Source organism: Cyrtonyx montezumae, unplaced genomic scaffold (genome assembly GCF_038088225.1).
Source record: "Cyrtonyx montezumae isolate F1298 unplaced genomic scaffold, pur_monq_1.0 scaffold_12, whole genome shotgun sequence".
Lineage (NCBI taxonomy): Eukaryota > Metazoa > Chordata > Aves > Galliformes > Odontophoridae > Cyrtonyx > Cyrtonyx montezumae.
This window is the reverse complement of record NW_027071848.1, coordinates 19,925,627-19,947,709: the sequence shown is the minus strand read 5'-3', so window position 1 is coordinate 19,947,709 and position 22,083 is coordinate 19,925,627. Positions and strand designations below refer to the sequence as shown.

The 22,083-nt window shown below is 33.1% G+C and overlaps 1 protein-coding gene across 1 annotated transcript in view; it reads right to left on the bottom strand.

Moving 5' to 3' along the window:
• The window catches only part of NBEA (neurobeachin), a 479,458-nt gene that overhangs the window by 373,348 nt on the left and 84,027 nt on the right, over window positions 1–22,083 (bottom strand). Inside the window, exons 3-8 of the mRNA XM_065730203.1 lie at window positions 19,897–19,997; window positions 19,556–19,651; window positions 17,504–17,625; window positions 12,514–12,640; window positions 3,992–4,111; window positions 1,161–1,307 (exon numbers count right to left, since the gene is read on the bottom strand). Coding sequence (XP_065586275.1) covers window positions 1,161–1,307; window positions 3,992–4,111; window positions 12,514–12,640; window positions 17,504–17,625; window positions 19,556–19,651; window positions 19,897–19,997 — 713 coding nt within the window. The remainder of the gene's footprint in view (window positions 1–1,160; window positions 1,308–3,991; window positions 4,112–12,513; window positions 12,641–17,503; window positions 17,626–19,555; window positions 19,652–19,896; window positions 19,998–22,083) is intronic.

Below are 22,083 nucleotides of genomic sequence, written 5' to 3'. Positions count from 1 at the left end.
ACAATTCCCACACACTTCTGAAAAATATCTGCTTTATTTTTCATGATGAAATAATACTATACAGTCATTTCAAGAAATAATAAAGATTTTTTTTATATTAGAGATTGAAGTTGATGCCCACACCATGAATTTGTCCAAACTGTCTTCTAAATTTCTCTGTCAAACCATAAGTAAAAAGCTTACTTCAGCAGAACTGTGCATTTGAACAGAATTGGCTTATGCTTGGTTGAATGGTAATCTGTTTTAATTCAGGTTTTAAACACAAAATAGGAGAGACAATGTCATGTTTTTTTTGATTTTTATTATCAGTACTGCACATCATAACATCATGTAAGGCACTGGATGTTAAAAGAGTTAATGCTCCAGTTCTGCGGACTGCTGAATTTTTGGGTACCTGGTTCTTAGAAGAACTGCATACCCCAGAGGAATTTGTGCTCCTGTTTTCCAATTAGAGGGAAAGATAAAACTGCACACAAGTCCCGAGACTGCCTTTTTTTTTTTTTGCTGCTTGTCTCAGCAGCAAGTCCTTCCTGCCATTTCACCTTCAGCCTTAGAGTAAGGCCTTCAGTTTTAGACACTCTCTCACTTTATTTATTAGCTTCAATTCCAATGATAATGTATTACATTGTGTTATTTTGCTTACCAATATATTATTTAGTAAATTAGTTTTTCTCCTCACATCGTTGCTGCTGTTATGTTTTCAGGATCAATTTTCTACCCGTTCCCTTTTAACTCTTCCCCTTTCCCAGAGTGTGGGCCTGTGGGTCCCCTGCCCAATTCATCATGAAACTGGGCTGAACCAATCCCATAAACCATTGAAAGTAACCAGGAAAGTTGTTCCCCTGGAATTCAATACACAAAACATAAAATTGCTCCAATTTGGTTATGACCCAAATTAATAAAATTCATATATAATCATATTTCAGATATTCATTAAAGAAATTACTTGCATCTTTCAAGAAGTTGATAGAAATTAAGAGTAGTTAGGAAACTTGATGAAATATTTATATTTTGATGAAAACAAACCACACAGCTCTATACAATCCTAAGAGGAATATCTATATTCACACACAGCTTCCAACTATATTTAACAGTTATTTCTATCAATTCTTTCCTGTTTCCAGTTTTACAAAACAGTGTTTTTTAAGATCCATCATTACCTTATAACCAGGTCCTAACTGATGTATTGCAAAAATCTGTGCTGGGTTGAGGGCTTCTGTGAATACATATACAGCTCCAAGTTGTCCACAGAACACTCTGTTTGCATCAGCAGTCTCCGAAGAGCCAAGAAAACATTTGTCATAACTCTGTATTGGAAGAGGCAATGTTAATGAGCTTTAATTATACAAACTATACAAGAGATAATATTCACATACAGACAAAAATAAAAGAAGACAGTAATTAGGAAAATAAATCAGTCACTTAATATTTCAGTACCTAAATGCCTGTAGTGAACAATTTCATTTGGATTACCTAACCATTAATTGTTTTATGCGTTGGTAATACAACGCTTTTACATCTACCTGCTAGGTTTTCTTTATATTTATTAACCATTTGACATACACCAGAGAAAATTAGAATAGCATAATACAGCATTCCTCTACTAATGTACTAAAATAGCTAGAAGTCTGCAGCAGAAAGAAATAAATATGATTCTTCTAGTTTGTCCTGGAGCACAGTCTTGTTCTGTGACATTATTGTACAATGATTTTGTTTGACCTTAAATACTTCTGACTTCAGCTTTACAATGAGGTGATGTAAGAGGCATCCAAGATTTCACCTCTGATTTATCTTCTGCTCTGACCAGTATCTACTGTTTTTCTATTTGGAAGTTGTTATTTCTTTTGAAAATTGTGATTTTTTTTTTTTTTGACAAAAATAATAAAAATCTCAACTTACAACAGAAGTTCACATCCAAGATGCACAGAACTGACAATAAGGTGAGACTACTCTGATGACTGGTAAATGGTGAAATGTCTTAACAATTTTCAGTTAGTCCATGAAAGTACTGCTTAGTCTTTAAGAATTTACTAATACTTGTACCTTTGTTGTCAGAAAGTCTCAACTTGTTCTGAGCAAATAGCCATTTTTAACTTTAATTTTTTGAGGAACTTGTCTCAATTACCAATGATACTAAATAGATAGATAGATAGATAGATAGAGATAGAGATAGATATATAATATATCTATATATCTGTGTGCCTGTGTCAAGGCTATTTGCTTGTTCCTTTTTTTGTTATCATCAACTGTACAACAGACAGTATTTTACATATAATTTACAAGCAAGTAACTCAGTACATATCCTCCAGCACCTCAGCTGACTTCTGAATGATCACATTCTCACTGAATCAATGCTCTGAATAAAACCTAAACGCCTTGCCTTTTCTTGCAAGTGGAAATTCTACCAAGAACATAAAGAATGATGATCAGAAGCTGTGACAAGCTGAGTCCATCTACTTTAATTAACACACAATATTTAAATCCTTCCTATCATACCCAACTTTGCCTCTACAATTTAGCAAAGGAGAAACAGTCAATTTCCCTAAGTACAAATGGTCTTCCTACACACACACTCAGAGTAGCCAAGATTCATATGATAAATAAGAAACAGCAAAGCATAATGAGCTGATGAATCATACATCTTTGAAAATCTAGCACAGGTTTAGCTTGAAGGCAAAGCACAAGAGATAATTGTTTTGTCTGCCTCCATCAAACAAAATTTTGGGCCAGAAAGAGGGCCTTTTTCCTGCATCATTAGGTGTGTACTCTCATCTCTTCCAAGGTAGAAGATAGGAAAAGGCACTAAAATCTGTTTTGAAACATGAACAAAATTCATTAAAATAATTGATATATTTTTTTAAATCTGAAATCTGATGTGTTTGCTGTTATAATGTACTCCTAAGATAATTTGAAATCAGTCCAGTTAACACTTAGGTATATATATAGGTATACATGCAGTCTTTTCCAGGTGCAATGAACAATGCCTATAGTAGAAACAGATAAAAGATGGCTGACTCTGCCTTTGCACAGAACTGACAAATGCTCTGCAACTTTATGTCTCTCCATATCTTTTAATAGGTAATCTCCCTTATTGTCTATACAAATGAATAAAGTATGAAATACACAATGGCAATTTTGTAGCACTTAATTTGTACTTGCTAACAACATTAATTAAAAGCTGATTCCTTTAAATTTAGTACAGCATTTTTAATACTGGTCAACCACCTGTGAACTATTCCAAGCCAAACAATAGGAGAAGCAAAACATGCTTGTTACTGGGATAAAGATGTAAGTCATCAGACTTTGCTTAATACCATAAATCTCCTGACACTTCATGAAGGAAACAATCTCTTACAATGTTTATACAATGCTTGAAATAATAGGACTCAGACAATAGTCCAGGCTATTCAGTCCTACTGCCATATAAGAAAAATTACTTAAGAACTAGTATTCAATCAACAAAAATAACATTGAAATCTTTTAACCATTACCAAATATCACCTCTTGAATAAAACTGAGAACTTAATGTCGTACAAAAATGGGTGCTTAGCAGCGTGTATAACCATGTGGCTGACTGAATCAGTTTTTCTAAAGTGTTTTCCTCAATCTACCTCTCTCAAATCTGCAGCTCCAGAAAAACTTCTCATGGAAAAAAATTGAAATAGGAATCTGTTGTTATCAGTGTCCTCTGTACAATATCTTATATGAAAAATATTAACTATAACAGTCTCTCCAACAAAATCTCCACAAATTCCTTAAAACAGTCATGGAAAGTACAAACAAAAAAAAAATCCATGATATTCTAAAGAAAAACAACAATATTGAAATTTATGAAATACAAGGAAGATAGGTTTAAGCATAAACTTTAAAAAACAGAAAATTTTCAAAGATCTAGAAAAAATACAGTACTTTTTCGTTTTACAATTACTTTAAAACAAATTAAACAGTTTGATTTGTTGCATGTTCTTAGAAAAGAAAAACAAAATCTTACATCATTCGTATTAACATGCCACGCCATGTCACCATACGATACCAGCTGACCATTCACATAACACCGTATTTCACTGTTTCTCCAGCGATTATAGATGTGTACAATGCTGATCATATACCACTGAAAAGACATGAAAAAACAGCATAAAGTGGCAGTTTTTGTGCCATAACTCATGACTGTAACTAGAAAATATGTGACCCATCTCAAGAAGTTAAATTACCAGACCAATCTTCATAAACTCCTAAAATTACATAAACGTCAAGTGAGCAGAACTTCAAGTCCACGCAGTAGAACTATGTCTAAATACAATATACCTACCTGCACCCTTTTATGGGATTAGAGCCAAAAATGCATACCTAAAAATAAGAAGATAAATACACTCCCTTTCCTGAAAGCGTAATTTAACTTACAAACTACACACAAAATGAAACTGAAGTCTCATCTCTTAATTATGAATTGTAAATTTTCAGAAGAAAAGCTGAAGTTTCCTGTAAATCCAATTTTCAGAATAATCTAATCCTAGGAATGGGAATTTAATCTTTGAGGTTTGCAAATAAACACATTCTTAACTATAACCTCGTAAACAAATGACAAACTCATTAACCAACTATCTACTGAAAGATTCATCCATAAGAACCTATGAACAAGGGTCACTAATATGTCATCTACACTTCTTAATTTAAGGAGTGGAGCAAGTTGGAAACTTGTAGACATTAAAACCTATCCTGAAAGTCATAGCAACACTTACGCTTGCCTTTTTCTATCTCAGCTGACTAGTTCAGATGACTAAACTTTACTGAGAACTCACCTCCAAAGAGCTACTTTAAACAAACTAGGCAGTTGTTATAACACACACATACACAAAATTTAAACAGAAAACACATTCCTTTCATCTTCTTTTCTGCCTTGGTAAGAAACCATAACAAAGTTTATTCTTCCACAAACGTCAAAGAAAATAGAGAATTTCATGCATGCTGAAGTGTGACCTGTCTCAGTAAATCACTGATGTGATTTCAGTCACATAAATGTTCTTCTCTGTTGGCTCTTTTTGCAATTATGTATCTTTCAATATCTGTCAAGAGACTAAAGAAGCCATCCTCTAAGTGGTTGAGGTTGTCTTTCTCTTCTACACCAACAATACTATCATCAATAGCACTGTGCAATACTATCTATGTTTCTATGATTTTATGATTCTGTAATCTTCATAAAAAAGCGAAAAAGTTATAACATTTGTCATACATGTGCAGCGTGTAGAAAAACTTCTTCATAGAATGCATGTAATTTGGATAAGCACAAGAGCAATACATATTAGGTAATTTATTTTCCTTTAACCTCTTGTTACATTCCGTATTCTGTACACCCATCATTATTTGGATACAGCTGAAAATTCTGTAGGCAGGTCCTTTATTTACCTTTTCTTCCTAATGAAAACCATTAACAAACTTTCACTAATTAATCTTGTTGAATTAAAATGGCCTACACCATGCTTACTATGGGGCAGTCTTCTAAGTGTGACTTAAGCATACAGCTCTGAACAATGTTACTCACTAAGAATGTAACCAAAGGGCATGTAACGCTATTTTACAAATATCAGTACACGTTTTCCAGATTGAGACATTAAATGACACTTCTACTTTATATGCAACAGCTCCTACTTAAAAAAAAAAAAAAAAGTAAACCAGGAGTAAAATATTTTGAATTGCAATAACTTTATTAATCTTACATAAATACAGTTCTCCTCAGAGAACTGAACTACTTGTTACGTAAAATTTATTCTTTCGCCTATTGAGGTGGATACAGCTCACCAACGTGAGACTGTCATGTATAAATATTCTTAAATGCACAGTCAAAATCACAAGCAAATTCCACTGAATAAAATTATCCAGTAAATATTGAAGGAGTGCATAAACTTCATATCAGTTCTGTACTGAAAGCCTTGTCACCTGAAGCATTTAATACAAGAATGGAATTTAAGTAATTGGGAGATAAACTTTTTACAGTTTTCTATTGCACTGTTTTGAGGATGCAAAGGTAGACTTGAAATAGTAATACAGAGAAGGCAAGCAGACTAGCATTGATAGCCTTTCTTATTTTAAAAATCAAATAGTCTATATATGCATTATGTATCAGAAATTCCCTGTAAAAAATCCATCATTTCTTCAAAACTTCCTAAGATTCTCTTTTACTGCTCAATGATGATACTTCGAATTCATTAGAGTAGAATAAAGAAGATTTTTTTCTTTTTTTCTTTTTTCTTTTTATTCTTTTAACCTTTTTTTTTTTTTTTTAAAGAGACATCAAGTATATTTAACACAAAATTCTGCCTCTGTATCAGAGGAAATAGAAATGTTTTTATATGTTGCTTTTGAAATAAGATAAAGCATACTATTACCAATTAATAAAAAAATGCAAATACCAATTTTGTCAATAAACCTTGCAGTAGTCCCCAAACTGAGATGTATTGGTTTACATACATTTCAGATCTGTTTTCCAGGTATCTAAAAATGTATTTCAACTTTTTCCTCCCTAAAAAGTTAACATTAATGGAAGAACGAATAAACCCTACTGACTACAACTGTACACTCACTACTTGCTAGTCTGAGTTAACAGATATAGTATTTAATAGTGGAATAGGATGAAGCACTTCATTTCTGATGTCATGTGTAGCCAGTCTAACTGCTTTTTTTTCAAGCAATAATTAAAAAATTGATATTTCTTGGCCAATAGCCTCCTGTCCCGAGAGAAACAGAAAAGGAAAAAAAAAATAAACCATTTCCCAATTGTTTTCTTTTTTGGTGGGAAGATTCTATTACAGATAGAAACAACTCTGATAAATTCATTCAAATACTCGTCACTGAAATCCCAGAAGCTTAGCTGGTGACTATGATAATCAGAAACTAAGTGCAAACTGCATGACTAGAGCTCTGCTTTAGTCTATGTTTCTTTTTCAAATCTTCCATGCCATCCAGTATTGATCTGTTTCATGAAAAAGGCCCTTGCCCTCTTTCCTTCTAGAGTTTTTTTAACAATAATTTCCATTTAGTGATAATGATTCTGCTGAGGACATATTCACTACAATGACATTCTTAAAAGTTGTAGCTTTCATAGCAGTTTACTTGTATTTTTTTATACTTTTCTATCTGTCCAATGTTTTACTCAGTAATTTTTAAAAACTTTCCTTTTACAACACTTTCCTTTTACAGTGTTTTAAGAACATTTCAGAAAAAATACCAATTTGAAAGATGTTGCACATTTTGTGCCATTGTGTGTAGTTTGAACTTAGCAGGCTCACTTCCTTGGAAACAAAGAGGTCACGTTCTTTTATTGTAACATTGTCCATAAACTATATAAGAATAAAAAGAATAATGCTATGTTTTCATAGCATTGTTGCTTGCTGTGCATGTCAGTCTTTAGCAAAATGATATAATCTTTTTCTTTAAATAATGTTTTATTGATATGTTAACAACTTCTTTTTGCACATTCAGTTTCTTTTAGTCAATCTCCTTCCTGTCACACAATTTTTTTTAATCTTTCACATGGTTTCTGCTTCAGAGAACTATCTACCTCTGCTGCTTTGATATCCAAGGCAAGCTCTACAAAACATACTGAAGTTTTCTTCAGTTGCATGTGTGCATACGTGTATGCAAACAGTTTATCTCAACTACTCATCACAAGTAATCCAGGTCCTTTGCCTCTTCCACTTGAATGAACTAAATTTACATTTTAAATGATTATTTCTTTTACACTCCATGACAATCTAATTTCGTGGAGACTTAGAGGCTTTCACAGAACTAAAATGCCTAAAGTTATCAAGCAATCTCCAAAATCACAATCACTGTCGCAGCTGGCTGTCAAGACCTGCTACCTTGAGATGTGTTGGCAAATCCAGCATGTTCAAAATCCTATGACGATGAGGCAGTGACTGCTGGGGTAATAGGAGAAGGCAATGGGGAAAATGGACAGAAATAATTTAGAGGAATTAAGAAGCAATCCTTTAAGAAAGCGATCTTCTATCTTCTCGGTGCTGGGAAATATCATGGAGCAGATCCTCCTGGAAGCTATGCTAAGTGCATGGAAGACAGGGAGGTGATACGGGAGAACCAGCATGGTTCCACAAGGGTAAATCCCACCTGAACAACCTAGTGACCTTTTATGATAGTCAATGGACAAGGAAGAGCCACCAATGTCATCTATCTGGATTCCAGTAAGGCCTTTGAACAACATCCTTCTCTCCAAATTGGAAAGATATGGATTTGATGAGTGGACTGTTCAGTGGATAAAGAATTGGCTGCAGGTTTGAGTCCAGAGAGTGGTAGTCAGTGGCTCAATGTCTGGATGGAGATCAGTGACGAGTGGTGTCCTTAAGAGTCAGTGCTGGGACCAATACCCTTTAATACTTTAATCAATGACACTGACAGTCGGGTTGATTGCACCCTCAGCAATTTCACTGATGACACCAAGCTGTGGGGTGTGGTTGACACACGAGAGTGATGGGATGCCATTCAGAGGGACACAGACGGGCTTGAACAGTGGGCCCAGGTGAACCTCATGAGGTTCACCAAATACAAAGTTTGGGTTGAGGCAACTCCCACTACCAATACAAACTGAGGGATGATAGGAGCAAAAAAATGATCCAAGGGATAGAACACCTCTCCTATGAGGGCAGGCTGAGAGAGCTGGGGCTGTTCAGCCTGGAGAGAATGCTCCAAAGTGACCTGATAGCAGCCTTTCAGTATCTAAAGGGAAGCTACAGAAAAGTAGACTCTTTAGCAGAGCGTGGTGACAGAGCAGGGGGAAATAATTCCAAGTTTAAAGAAGGTAGATTCATGCTGGATATAAGGAAGAAGTATTTTACAGTGGGGGTGGTAAGGCACAGGAACAGCCTGCCCAGTGATTATGTGGTTGATGCCCTGTCCCTGGAGACTTACAAGGTGAGGCTGGATCAGGTCTTGGGCAACCAGATCTAGTGGTCCCTGTTCATTGCATTGGAGTTAGATTAGGTGACCTTTAAAGATTCCTTCCAACCCTAAGGATTCTATGAACCAGAAAAAAATATATATATATATACACATATACTTTCACATATAATTTGCTGTAACACATTTTTAAGCATTCTTACTTTTGATACAATTTCCATTTTCTGAAGTACTTCTTTTGTTTACAGTAGTCTCTACTACTTATCTTTGCTCACATACATTATGAAGTGATTTTAAAAATTTCTAATGGATTTCACACTAACTGTATATTTGACCTTAGCCTTTTTTATCTTTGCCTGTAAGCAATTCCTCCGGTACTATCAAACACTTCAGTCTTTTAACTGCTACTTTCCTAATTTTTTTTTTTAGGAAGGAATTTTGGTGGAAAACAAAATTTAAAACTCCTACATACATTTGTAATTCTGCATTTTCCAAGACAAAGTCAAGCAATCAATCTTTTGTTCCCTAAAATTTTTAAAAATACATAGATACAAATGCTTCTGGTATTTAACAGTTTGAACCCTCATCCCAATAGGATGCTATCAGTTTATATAAATGATGTAAGATTCCCTTTATTGTTTTGTCTTCAAATTTTTCCTAGTGCATCACAGATTTTTCAGATTTGATTCTCATCACATGGCTAACAGTTTAAACTGAATAGCATGGATTTTCTACTCAGTGATTTTCAGTGTTCAGAAACTTTACTCATTATTGGTACAATGAACTTGTTTATCTGATGAGGCTAACTCCTTAATATAGGACATGACTCCAAACTATATGTGCAGTTTGAAGCAAATGTCCATTGACTGCCAAGTTATATTCTCATATTTCTGTTACAGCATTATTCTCATTTAAAACAGACACTCTAGGTTTTGTTTGTTTGTTTGTTGTTGTTTTGTTTTATTTTTCCCACTAGAATATTTTTGATTTCTATTTCATATTGGAGGACATGGTTTTCAAGTCTTTACAGCCATACAATTAACCAAACCAAATGTTCCCAAAATGTCCTTTTCAACACTAAGTTGAAAAATTTGCTTAGTTTTTTGTTTTTGTTTTAATTTTAATGTCAATTATATAATCTTCCTTTAAGTTCATCCTGCATTTTCATTCCCTGTATCATTTTTTTTTCCTACAAACACCATGTCTCTCTGTTATAAATGGCTTCCATAGGTAATATCCAAAAACACCTCAATATAGATAACAGCCTGTCAATTTCTTATGCCACTGAAATCTTCAGGCTTTATCACCCACTACTGAATAAGTGGGTATTTTACAGCTACTTCATAGTATATCTCACTTGGAGAGAGGAGGCAGCACACATTAAGAACACAATCTTTCCAAAACGTGTGACTCAAGTTCGATCTATACTACCATTAGCAAAGGTGTTCAGACTTAGAAACACCAAAAAGTGCTGTTTGTCCCTGACTTACAGCTTTTCTGTTCATATGTTTATGTGAAGAGGTCAATGTATCAGACTACATTGATGTATTATATTGAGGATATTATGACCTAATTTCTCCACATATTTCTATAAGTACGTGATTTCACATTGATTTTAAAATACACTAATTAATACTTAAAATATTAACTTCATGCACATTACACTGCCAATGGTGTCATAAAACATAATTAATTGTTGAAAGACTTTCACATGAACATATATTTCTGAGACTTGATTATATAATTCTACTGAGATTCAACAAAATTTTTTTTAATATTATTATTCAGAAGTTTAATGAGGATGCTTCCTAGCAAAAGCTATTGCTGAAATGTCTACATCTGTTACAAATGCTAGAAAACAGCTAAAAAATGACACTTCCCAAGTTACAATTTCAACAGTAAACTGCTTTCTAAATAGGTACACATTTTTGAACTTCCATCTACACATTCAGTGAATGCTTACTAGAACCAGACATAATATCTAAACAATGTGAAGAAGAAAACAGGCTATGTTTGTACTTATACCTTCCACAAATAATACAAAAAAAAGTTATTAATGAAATATAGTACATATCATACAATATAAAGTATATTCTAGAAGATTTGGTTCAAATACTTTCTGAAGTTTGACATATGATCCAAAGTGTATGAAGCAAGATCTGTGAGAAATCTGGAATGAAAGTTTTATTGGGATATACACTTCACCAGGTGAGTTGCTGATATTACACAGGTATTCATATACTGAGAAATACATTTATAGGTATTTCAGGATTAACAAGAATAGTTAGAATAGAAGAAAAGCAAGAGCTAAAATTTTCCAAGATTTGCATGAAGATACAGTCATTCATAGTAATATCTTGTTAAAACATGAATGACTGTTACCACATTAAAAACAGGAGACAAAAGGATCAGGTGGCTCCAAAAATGTAGTTAATGATAATATAATCTACAAGTTAATAATTTCATTTGTTCCTAGGTTTAGTGTTTATCAGTATTATCAGACATTATTTCAAAAGTAAACCTAAACTGTCATTAAAATGCTTTTCTGGCTTTAAAATTAATTTGCACAACAGAATTGAAACACGCAGCAGATATGCATTTATAAGGCTGTAGACATCCATGAATGATATGCTAAGAACGAACATTACTGTATTAAACAAAACCTCCACAAACTCAAACCTACATGATTGAATTAGAATTAGTGATTTTGAATCATAAAGTCATACCAAAAAAACTAGTAGAACATAAAGTTGATAAGTGAGTAGTGGCAACCTTCCCTAAAACACTGGTTTCTCAAGACTGAAGTTCTGAAATTCAATATATAAGTTCTAAGGCCATAAAAAAGAAATGAGCTTCACAACAAAATACATACAAGGCTATTACCAATGCCAAACACATAATGGTCACAAGGGAAAGTCAATGCTTAAGCCAACTTCCTGAAATCTTGAAGCAAGCAGAATTGTTGTTCTCCTAGGACTACAAGACATACATCAGAAAGAAACACTACTATGATCTACAGAAGTAATCAAGATTCAGTACGAAAAATGAGAAATCCCCAAATATCACTAATAAAGTTCAGATCCTTGTTTCTTCCAGCAACAGATAAGGGAACTCTGCCCACAGAATTGTTCCAGGCATTGTTACCAAAGTTACCAAGTACAGAATGTTCAGAATTTGAATTACTTTTGTAACATACAGACCTTTGAAAGATTACATTCAATCACTTCACAAGTACTCCCTCGGTATCTGCAGCTAATTAAGCAGTATTTTTAAAACAATATGACTTCGTAAAGTGTGACTTCATAAATTATTATTTTTTGCTTGAATTGATTTCTGCCTCATAACTGACATAAAATTCTGAATGACAAAGGAGGTACTTATAAATTAAAAAAAAAAATGCATATTATTAATAGTTCAAGGATTTCAGTACTTCTTCCATAGGTTCATAGGTTCATAAGGTTGGAAAGGACCTACAAGATCATCTAGTCCAGCCATCCTCCTATCACTATCCCTACCCAACTACTAAATCAAATAAATAGTAATTCCCAGAAGCATTTTGTACCATTATCAACGTTAATTTTTTAATATGACTACTACTTCACTTACCTTGCGTGGCTGAAAGTCGTACTTCACACAGTGCTGGAAACCTTTGCCTTTTGACTTCAGTGATGTAACTATTAAGCAATTGCCAACAAAATGAGCAGAATACCCAACACCTTTGCTAGTGCGGAAACTGAAAAGAAAAAATCATTGATGGAATTTAGAAAAATGGGAACAATCATGTGGTAAAACAGGGTTCAAATACCACTCAAAATGCCTTAAGAAAAGAAACACATCTGGAACAACGAATTTAAGTTTCCAATTTCCTCTGTCCCTCCACCTTTTTCTTAGGGTGGATGGAGGGAGAGGTAATGGTGTATATATATATATAATATAGTATATTATATTTGAAATCAATCAAAAGCACCGTAAAGAGAAATTAAGGACTTCTTAAGATATATTTTGCTAAGGAAGTTAGTGGAAATTAATGAATCTACTTAGAACATTTTTTTTAAATGTGAAGTGTGTATTTGCAACTATGTAAGCTTTGTCACTTTTTCCTTTCTGAGTAAAATAGAGATGTATGCTATTATTTACACAATTGACAAAACTTTTAAATTACAATCTTTTTAAACTTACAAGTCAGATAATGAAAAATAACCCATGGCTGAGATACATCATTTCTAAATGGTGAACCCCATCCATAAAATTTAAAATGAAGTTTCAAAAGTACTTAAAAAGTCATTGCAAATTTGAATATATTCATATAGTCCAGTAATTATCACTTTCTCTCTTTCACTGATGTAGGCTGCTTTTAAAATAATTTCATGTTATTAAAATAATGACTTTTTAAATGATTTTACTGTTGGAATATTTTTACTAAACACTTCTATTAGATTTTTCACAGTACCATTTAGAGGTGAAAAGTATATGCAAACAGTTCAGATTTCATCTTACTTAATAGCTGTTGAAATTCTACATCTTTAATCTATCCCACTATGTTAATGATATCCTGTTTCAATATGACAAAAAAATGCATAATTACAGATTTAATTTCATCTTCAGAAACATATAGTTAAATCATATAACACATAGTATGTGTGCATTAACGGAGAAAAAATAGACACTCCTCATTCTTCACTGTCAAGAATATAGCTGATAAAGCACAATCTTCTGGTAAAACAATGCCTTTCAAGATAGCTGGTATGACTAGACCCATCAGGTGGCCAGGTGTTAGATGCTAATCTCTTACAAAAGATTTTGTTTAAAGAAGGTAAAAAAAAATGAAAATTGAATTCTCAAATTCTAGAAAGCCACTTCTGCTATAATTAATTAGTATATACCTACTAAATGGGAAAAACAGAGTGATCAGACTAAATAGAACAAGAATAACAGACAACTCTCCTCCACACCAGTGTGCCCTTGCACTGAGGTCCTTACTTCCAGCCTTGATTTATTTTTTGACTTGCAGCACACTATGCCTCATATCTCTGGTCATCAAGGTGGTTCTGCTGGCCATGAACCATACTTTAGTTTGCTATTTCCTTTTTGCAGAAAAACATAAATGAAACTTTATTTTCCCAAATTCAGGCTATGTTTTTCCATTCTTATGTCTTTATATGTATATGTGGTACACAACTCTTGTGCTTCTCCAGATGCAATGGAAGGAGCATTCTCTTCTGCCACAGCCCTTTGTACACGCTTCCACAAAAAGAGGACACTTCTAATAAACCTAAATAAGCTTAAAACATAATCTAATGAACAGAATGAACAGAAAAAATACATACTGTCCATCACAAATAATCTAAACAGTGAATTTATAACAGTGCAATTCTCCTTTGTCTATTGAGAATTATTTTAAACTTGGATGCACATCAAGGATTTAGCTTTCACAATGACCCTGGAGGCAACTATACTCCACAACAAAAGGAACAGTGAACAGCCTCAAGGGAGAACATTACCCATACACAGATAATCTACAATATCACTTACCTAACTCTATAAAATAACATGAAGGTTAAGCATGTTAAAATAGAGTCTTGACAAAACTGAACAGGTGGGCTATTTTGAGACTTTGATTTACCTCCTTTGGGCTTAATGGCATTCAAATAACTTTTCACTGGATAGCTGCATGTCTCAATGCCAGATTTGTTTCTCAGCAACATACTTTATCTCCACTAGCTAAAACAGTTTTGTGTAACAGAACCAAATTTTGAAGGATATTGAAAAAAAATGCAAAGATTTACTACATTCAGACATATGGTGCCCATTATTCCATTAAAAACGTTAAATAAAATGTGGGGTTTTTTTTGAAGTTACCAATATCCAATGTGTTAATGCCATCATGTTTCTATTTGACAGTGCATTATTAAAATTGCATAGAATGCATACTACAGCTTTTAACAGGAGCTAATAAATACTTCATTACGCATTGATAAGAACCCTGGAGGGGAAAAAAAAAAAAAAAAAGAGTAAATGGGATTGCTAATGGCTTTTGAAGAAATATCTACACTGGCCTGATTTTGTCACCATTACAGCCAAATTGGTCTGTTCTTGTCTTTCTAAAGACTGAAATGTCCTTGGATGTCTAACTTCCTGGAGTTCAGCATTTTAAGACAAGAAAGCACTGAAATAAAGAATTAATAGTTAATTTCTGAGCACGTCAGATCTCTCCATCTTAGAATAGAATTCACTAAACATGAAGTCTTGACACTATGCATCAAGATTTCACTTTAGGACCACATTAATTAGCATTCTAATATAACTGTAGTTGAGAAACTGAGAAAACAAATAAGTCTTCTGTTTACCTCAATATTACATTGTGCAGATTATGTTAATTTTCACATAGTCTTTCTTGCCAGAGGTAAAGTAGGCTAGGACTGTTCTCTGGGATGCTACACAGAAATTGTCTTATCAATTACCTACACATGCAGAACTTTCTGCATACTAAAATGAAATGCACAGAGGAGACAAGAAAATATTGTCAACACCCATGCAGCTTTAGGAGCCTTAAACTACTTCCCACAGCAGCTAGTATGACTTTACTCCAGATAGCTCATAACAACATTTTAGTCATCAGTTTCATTTCAGCCATTTTCTCAAAGCAGCTAATGGATATTATTACACTTAAATAAAAGGTAAATATTCTCCCATACACTAGTGAAATGACTTAATGACTTGAATTATCAAGCTTTAATTTATATGATATGTTTTACACTTACTAAAGCAGGAGAGGATGTGAAATGACTGAAAACCATATTCAAAGCAGAATACTAAATTCAAAACAGAAATCATTGCTTTTGTATCTCCTTATTTGTGGTGTTTCTCCATGCCTCGACCTCTCATGGAGCAAAATCCATCCAGCAAAATCCAAAGAAGCTTAGATGGATGATTTAATTTGAATATTTTTTCTGTATTTATGGCTTGGTTTAAGCCATCATATAAAAACGACAAGTATTTGCACTGACTCTAATTTACCACTGAGGATGGCACGTTGAGGAATTTTACTACATGCACATTACATTTAGACTCAGTTTTGGCATGTGGTTTCTGTAAGACTGACTCCTTTCAGTATCTGTGCAAAGGACTTATGAAGTTACAACTTATTAGTCACAGAAGTGACTGATTTTAATATCTATGCTTGCTAAATAATCTCATTTTACATATACTCCATTATAAGAATAACACAAGAAAGTGAGACATTGAACTGCAATTAGAATGTGCATGTGAAAGAGAGAAAAAGAGAAAACATGAATTTGCTCAAAGTTTACTTTAAAAGCATGTGCATGTATCAAAATACAGTTGTTAGAGAAATTATCTTTTAAGTTCTACAATATGAGAGATTCAACTCCACATATTGTGCCTATAGTTTCTCCTCAAGTTTCCCAATGACAAAAACAAAATGTAAATGACTCCATTTTGATATGTTGGCTATTTTATTAAAAGAAGAAAAAAGCACACATCAAACATGGGAAAAAATAATGCAAAGAAAAATGTGTTCTTATCCTGCTAGGCTCCTTATTATAGTCAATGTAATAAATGGAGATTATGAGAAGTTAACTAGAATAGATGTCATACCATCAGTGGACATTTTTTAAGAAAATATGGAAATGCTATGTTCATAGGTTCATAGGTTCATAAGGTTGGAAAGGACCTACAAGATCATCTAGTCCAACCATCCTCCTATCACTATCCCTACCCAACTACTAAATCAAATCACTATGGCTTTAGCTAATACGAAGTACATTAATTCCAAAAATATTATTTAGAGGATAATTTTAAAGTGAAACCTTGAACTCTTGAATAAAGAGTAAGTATACCCTGCTAAGCTGCTTAGCAGGATATACTTATTGCTGTTTTTTTTAAAAAAAACATTAAATTAAAAAAAAAAACTATTAAGTAGAGATGTCTGAGAATGGCAATTATTCTAACATACATCACTTCTCAGTAGCAAAGAGAATAGAGGCTATGCTTTTGGAAAAAAAGCTTTACATCAATATATTTAAAATGGAACCAGAAGCAAATTTGCTCTGACATAAAGATGAAATATATATCAGACAGCTAAACACGTGCAGGATTTTTAACTATTTCAGTGCAAAAAAAAAAAAAAAATAATAATAATAAAGAAAACATCTGACGTTATTCAAACATAACACCATTACTGCTTGTTCATTCCTTTGGAATCAGAGGGAATCATCTTACTTATGTTTAAGATATTTTTACACAACTAGCACTAATGAAAGCAACACATATCAAAGGTTTTGTATTTTCCGAGCACCCTTCCTCTGCTCTGAAACAGTAAAACAATCTCAAAATAATTACATGACTTAAAGTTGCCAACTCTATACCAAATTAAGTCTGAGAGGCAAATTGATCATGTTAAATTCATGGATGCATTCAATTACATTTGTGTTTATCTTTGGTAAATGAAGTAAAAAAATATAATAATAATAAAAAAAAAAAGTGTGATGAATAAGAAGAAACAAATATAAAAAAATACTGGATGATTATTAGAAAATCAAAGGAAACTGTAAATACATGGTTGTAAGTTACTTACCAGTAGAGATAGGGTTTATCCTTATCCACATTGATATTGTTTAGTGGGTCCATACGAAACCAGGTGTTAAGGGTAAACCCATTTTGATAAGGCCACTTAGCAATAGGAGGCAATGCAATTGCCTACAAAAAAAAAAAAAAAAAAAAAAAAAAGGATAAAAAGGGAACAAGTCAAAAATATATATATATTTTAAGTATTATTAAGTATAATGTATAAAAATTTTCTCATAATAAGGAAAAATATTTACAAATTTCAAATAGTACTTCTGAAAAAATGCATGCTTCCCATTTATTTCAAAATACTTTAATTTTTAACTACATAAATTCTACTAACTGAGGATATAAAATGTAACACTGGGAAGCGCCCTTTAGTTGAAATAGTAAGAGAACTCTCACAAGTAGTTCAGTATTGGTACAAATGACTTTTTGAGCTTCACATAACAAAGATGAAGTCTTGGCTACACATGGAAAATACATCCAACTTAAAAGATATTTATCTCGCCAGGTAAACATTATAGTGTTATTCTGTGTTGGTACTATATTGATGTCACCAATGTTCATCACAACTGAAAATCTCAATTCTGTGCTTGTAAAATTGGTGATATAAAAATAAATGACTGTAGAAATAATTGTCCACATTCTACTTCACAGAATTAATCCTCTCTAGATCTTCATAGTGCAATACAACGTGGACTACTCAAGAAATGTAAATTTGAAACTTGTATTTCATGATTTACAGGTTCACAAGCAATAATGAGTAGTATGTATATGAAGTAAGATTGCAGCCAAGGAAAGAGGAATGCCTACTGCACATTTCAGTTTTAAATATGATTTTCAATAACTGACGCAAATTGCTGCACCTTTTTAGAAGGAATAAATATTTGAAATTCTTCTGCAAAACTTTTTTTGAAGATGTTAGAGACAATTAAATTTGAGACATTTCATCACGATTTGCTCCTGAAGCCCAGAAATGTCACAGCAGTGTACATCACAGTAGACATTCATATTTTGTAACAGCTATCTTCCTGCTGCATTTACATTTGGGAGAGATTAACAAAGGTTTTAACTTAGCAGTACCAATTGAAATGCTCTTTTGCAAACCTCAGCTATTGATTCCTCACACAATGCGCTCTAAGCACTTTGGTGGCACATTTGTTTGTGCAGCCAAATATCAAACAAGATCAAAGTTGTATTTTAGCCAAAATAGTTGAGGTGAAAAAGTTATTTTCAACCAGTTTATTTCCCTGATGCAATCTGCTATTCCAACAACTGTACTGACAAAGAAGTGGTGATGGATTAAGCTTTAAGTGGAGGAAAGATATTTGCAACAGTCCAAGAGAAGCTAATATCACTCTTCATCCTCTGGAATGAAAGCACAGAATGACTTTCCCTTAAAAGGTTCCAAGTTCAATTCTGAGCATTTACCACTCCATATCAGAATGTATTGAATCTCAAATATGGAGTTCTCATTTTTGACATATACATTTATTGCCTTAATAAATAGATTTTCCTTCTCATTTTAAGGAGAATTTTTTTTTTTCAAAAAAGAATGCAATTTTATTATCATAAGTTATCTTGAAAAATAAAGCCAAATATACACTACATTTAAATTACTTCCTTGAAAGAAAGGAACCAGCTGAAGGAGTTCCAAAAAACAGAAAAAAATAAAATAAAATAAATCCTGACTTAGCTGTCACTGTAAACTGTCACCATGATGATGATATACAGTAGCATCTCTCCATATTTCTTTCAAGTCCCAGGTTTATGTAACACAGTACCAATTATATTATTCAAAACAAATGCTTTTATTAGGAATTATGAATTTTTACTTTAGTGGCAATTTACCCTATCAAAAATCTGGTATTTGACACTCCTATGCTTGTAAGTATATTGTTCCAACAGTACAAATATCTTGCAAAACTAATGGAAAACAAAGTTTGCCGTTCTGAGGTATGTACTTCCCCTGTTTCCCTTCCACTAATTTCCAAAGGAAATGCAAATAAGAAGCAATTAATTTGTTCCCCAAATTGTACTGTTTTAGTTGAAAACTTACTGCAGCACTACAGCCAGGGAAGTTGAAAAATGTATCAGGCCCATGTCTCTGTGGCATCTGATTCAGGACTGATAACAATTTAACTGCGTGTCTTGGCTGTGAAAACAAGAACATTGCAGTGAAGCAAATACACTTTTACACTCTTTAGGCTACAATGGAAACTGGACAGTTTTCAAACAACACAGCAAATTAACTCTATAGTAGTTAGCTAAAGTACTTCATAAACATATGTTCAATCAACATGAAAAAAAAAATCAAGTTTATATGTCCCAGTAGACAATTTACGTTAACTTCAGTCTCTAATGGAATGACACTTAATGCTTTATCTGATCACAGCTTACCCAGATTCCATTTTCGCCTCGAAGCATGCTGAACAAAAGCTTCAACTCTTTGACAGTGATGCTGTAGCTGGCAAGAACCCCCAACATATCAACTAGAAGATCTTCAAAGGAAAATAAAGTTATTCTGAACTCTGAATTTCATTGTTTTGACAGAAAGAAAGAAAAAAGCTGAAGAAGTTAATACCTTTAAGAGTGTATTCACAAATTCTAAAATTCAGCTCAGTGGCTTTAAATCTTTTACAACAGATTTCATAATCTCATTGATTGATAATGTTAGAAACAAATTTATATACGCAATTTTAGATGTTGCATTACACTATGAACAAAGTATCAAATTTATGAAGATTAATTCTCTTGTAGCATTCATCATACAATATAAACTTACTGCTTGCTCATTTCTATTATACGCTTTTGGGATAAAGATTTCTTAATTCCTCTGAAGTTAGTATTTTTCAAACACTTTTAACTAAAAGGTGTTTGACAGTATTTTTTAACCTAAATACTTTATACTGAGTACTTTACAGTTAAGTACATTATAAAGAGAATTTTTATGGTTCCCCCAGCTTTACCACAGTGACAATGCTTCCAATTCTTATCAAAATGAAAAGCTAGAAACCAGCCAACCAAACAATCCACAATCAAAAAAAACCAAAACAATAACAAAAACAGTGAGAGAAAACAAGCCCACAACAAAAAGAAGTCATCAAAATTCTTAAGGTTTATGTAATATAGCTTTCACTAAAACATCTCAAAATCCTTGAATTTTTAATTAATAGCATTACACAGCTTGCCTTTCAGATAAAAGCAGGTATATAATTATTGCTAGTTGTTGGAGCTTTATTTTAAAAATTTTAAAAAGAACTTCATTTTAAAAATGTGTTAGCTTGTGGGATGATGGACTTTGCCTGCACTCTGCATTTTCGTCTGAAATAAACAGCACTACAAACAATTACTACTGCCTTTAGTAGAAGGAAAAACAAATTGCACATCTTCACAGATCTATCATAAGAAATTAAATCGGAGATCAAACTGTGAAGTACAGACTTTTCAAAACAAACAAACAAAAAAGCTGTGGCAAAATAGAAACAGCACTAACAATCTTTTTGAATTTCTTCAATGCTGAACAACCAGAACATTCTCCCATAAGCTCTTCAAAAGAAAAAGAAAAAAAAAAAAGGTTGTAACTTTTTTATGAACCACATTCCCTTTGTTCATCAGTGAAAGAATGACTCTTAGATCTGTTAACAAATAGTAGCATTAAAAATTATTAATCCTCTAGGATGATATTTTGTTTGTAAGCAAATTTTCTCCACAAATTCCTGCATATGTGTTTTTCTGTAAACCCATCAATATCTATTAGCTTCTTCCACTATGAAACCAGGCTCTGGTTCTCTACAAAAGGCATGTGTAAAGACTGAAACAGCATTCAATTCACAGGAGACATACTAAGCTGTTCACTGATGCAGTGAAACTGCACAACAGGAAAAGCAAAACAACACCACAAAAAACCCACAACACTGTACCTTGTAACTTGTACTCATTTTCAACATAAAATCGACTACTTCCCTAATATTAGAAGCTCAACCATGGTTTTTTTCCTTCTTCTGAACAGTTTGCCTGAGAGATTAATTAGTATTCATTTCTAAATTAGCAGATTATAATCGTGATAGAATTTCCTAAAGGAAAGCAAAACAAAGCTAAGAAAGCAAAAATCTGTCTGTATCCAGCTCATCCTCTAGAACCTACAGCCATCTGCCCCCTTCACTATTCGGTCGCTAGCATGAGACACGAAGCTGGCAGTGATCACACACATTGTACGTGATCAGAAACTGAGAACAATAACACACTGACAACTCAGAAAGGGAAATCAGCATGAGTGAATAACAGTCTTCAGCTGAGAATTCCCCAATTCCCAAGTCTTAGCGTGTGTTTTAAATCAAGCTATTTCAAATTTTGCTTTCTTTCTAATGTCTTGTGTAGCAGCAAAGATGTTTGATGAAAATCAGAAGACCACTGAAAAAATCCTCGAATGCAGATGATGAAAAGTGCAATACAATCAGAAACAGAAATGACTGACAGATTTTTAAAATCACTGAACATGTGTTATGTTGCTTCATCGTTTTAGTCCTACCCTACATTATGGCACAGAAAACATCTTATTTCTCCTCAAAACACTGATACCTCACA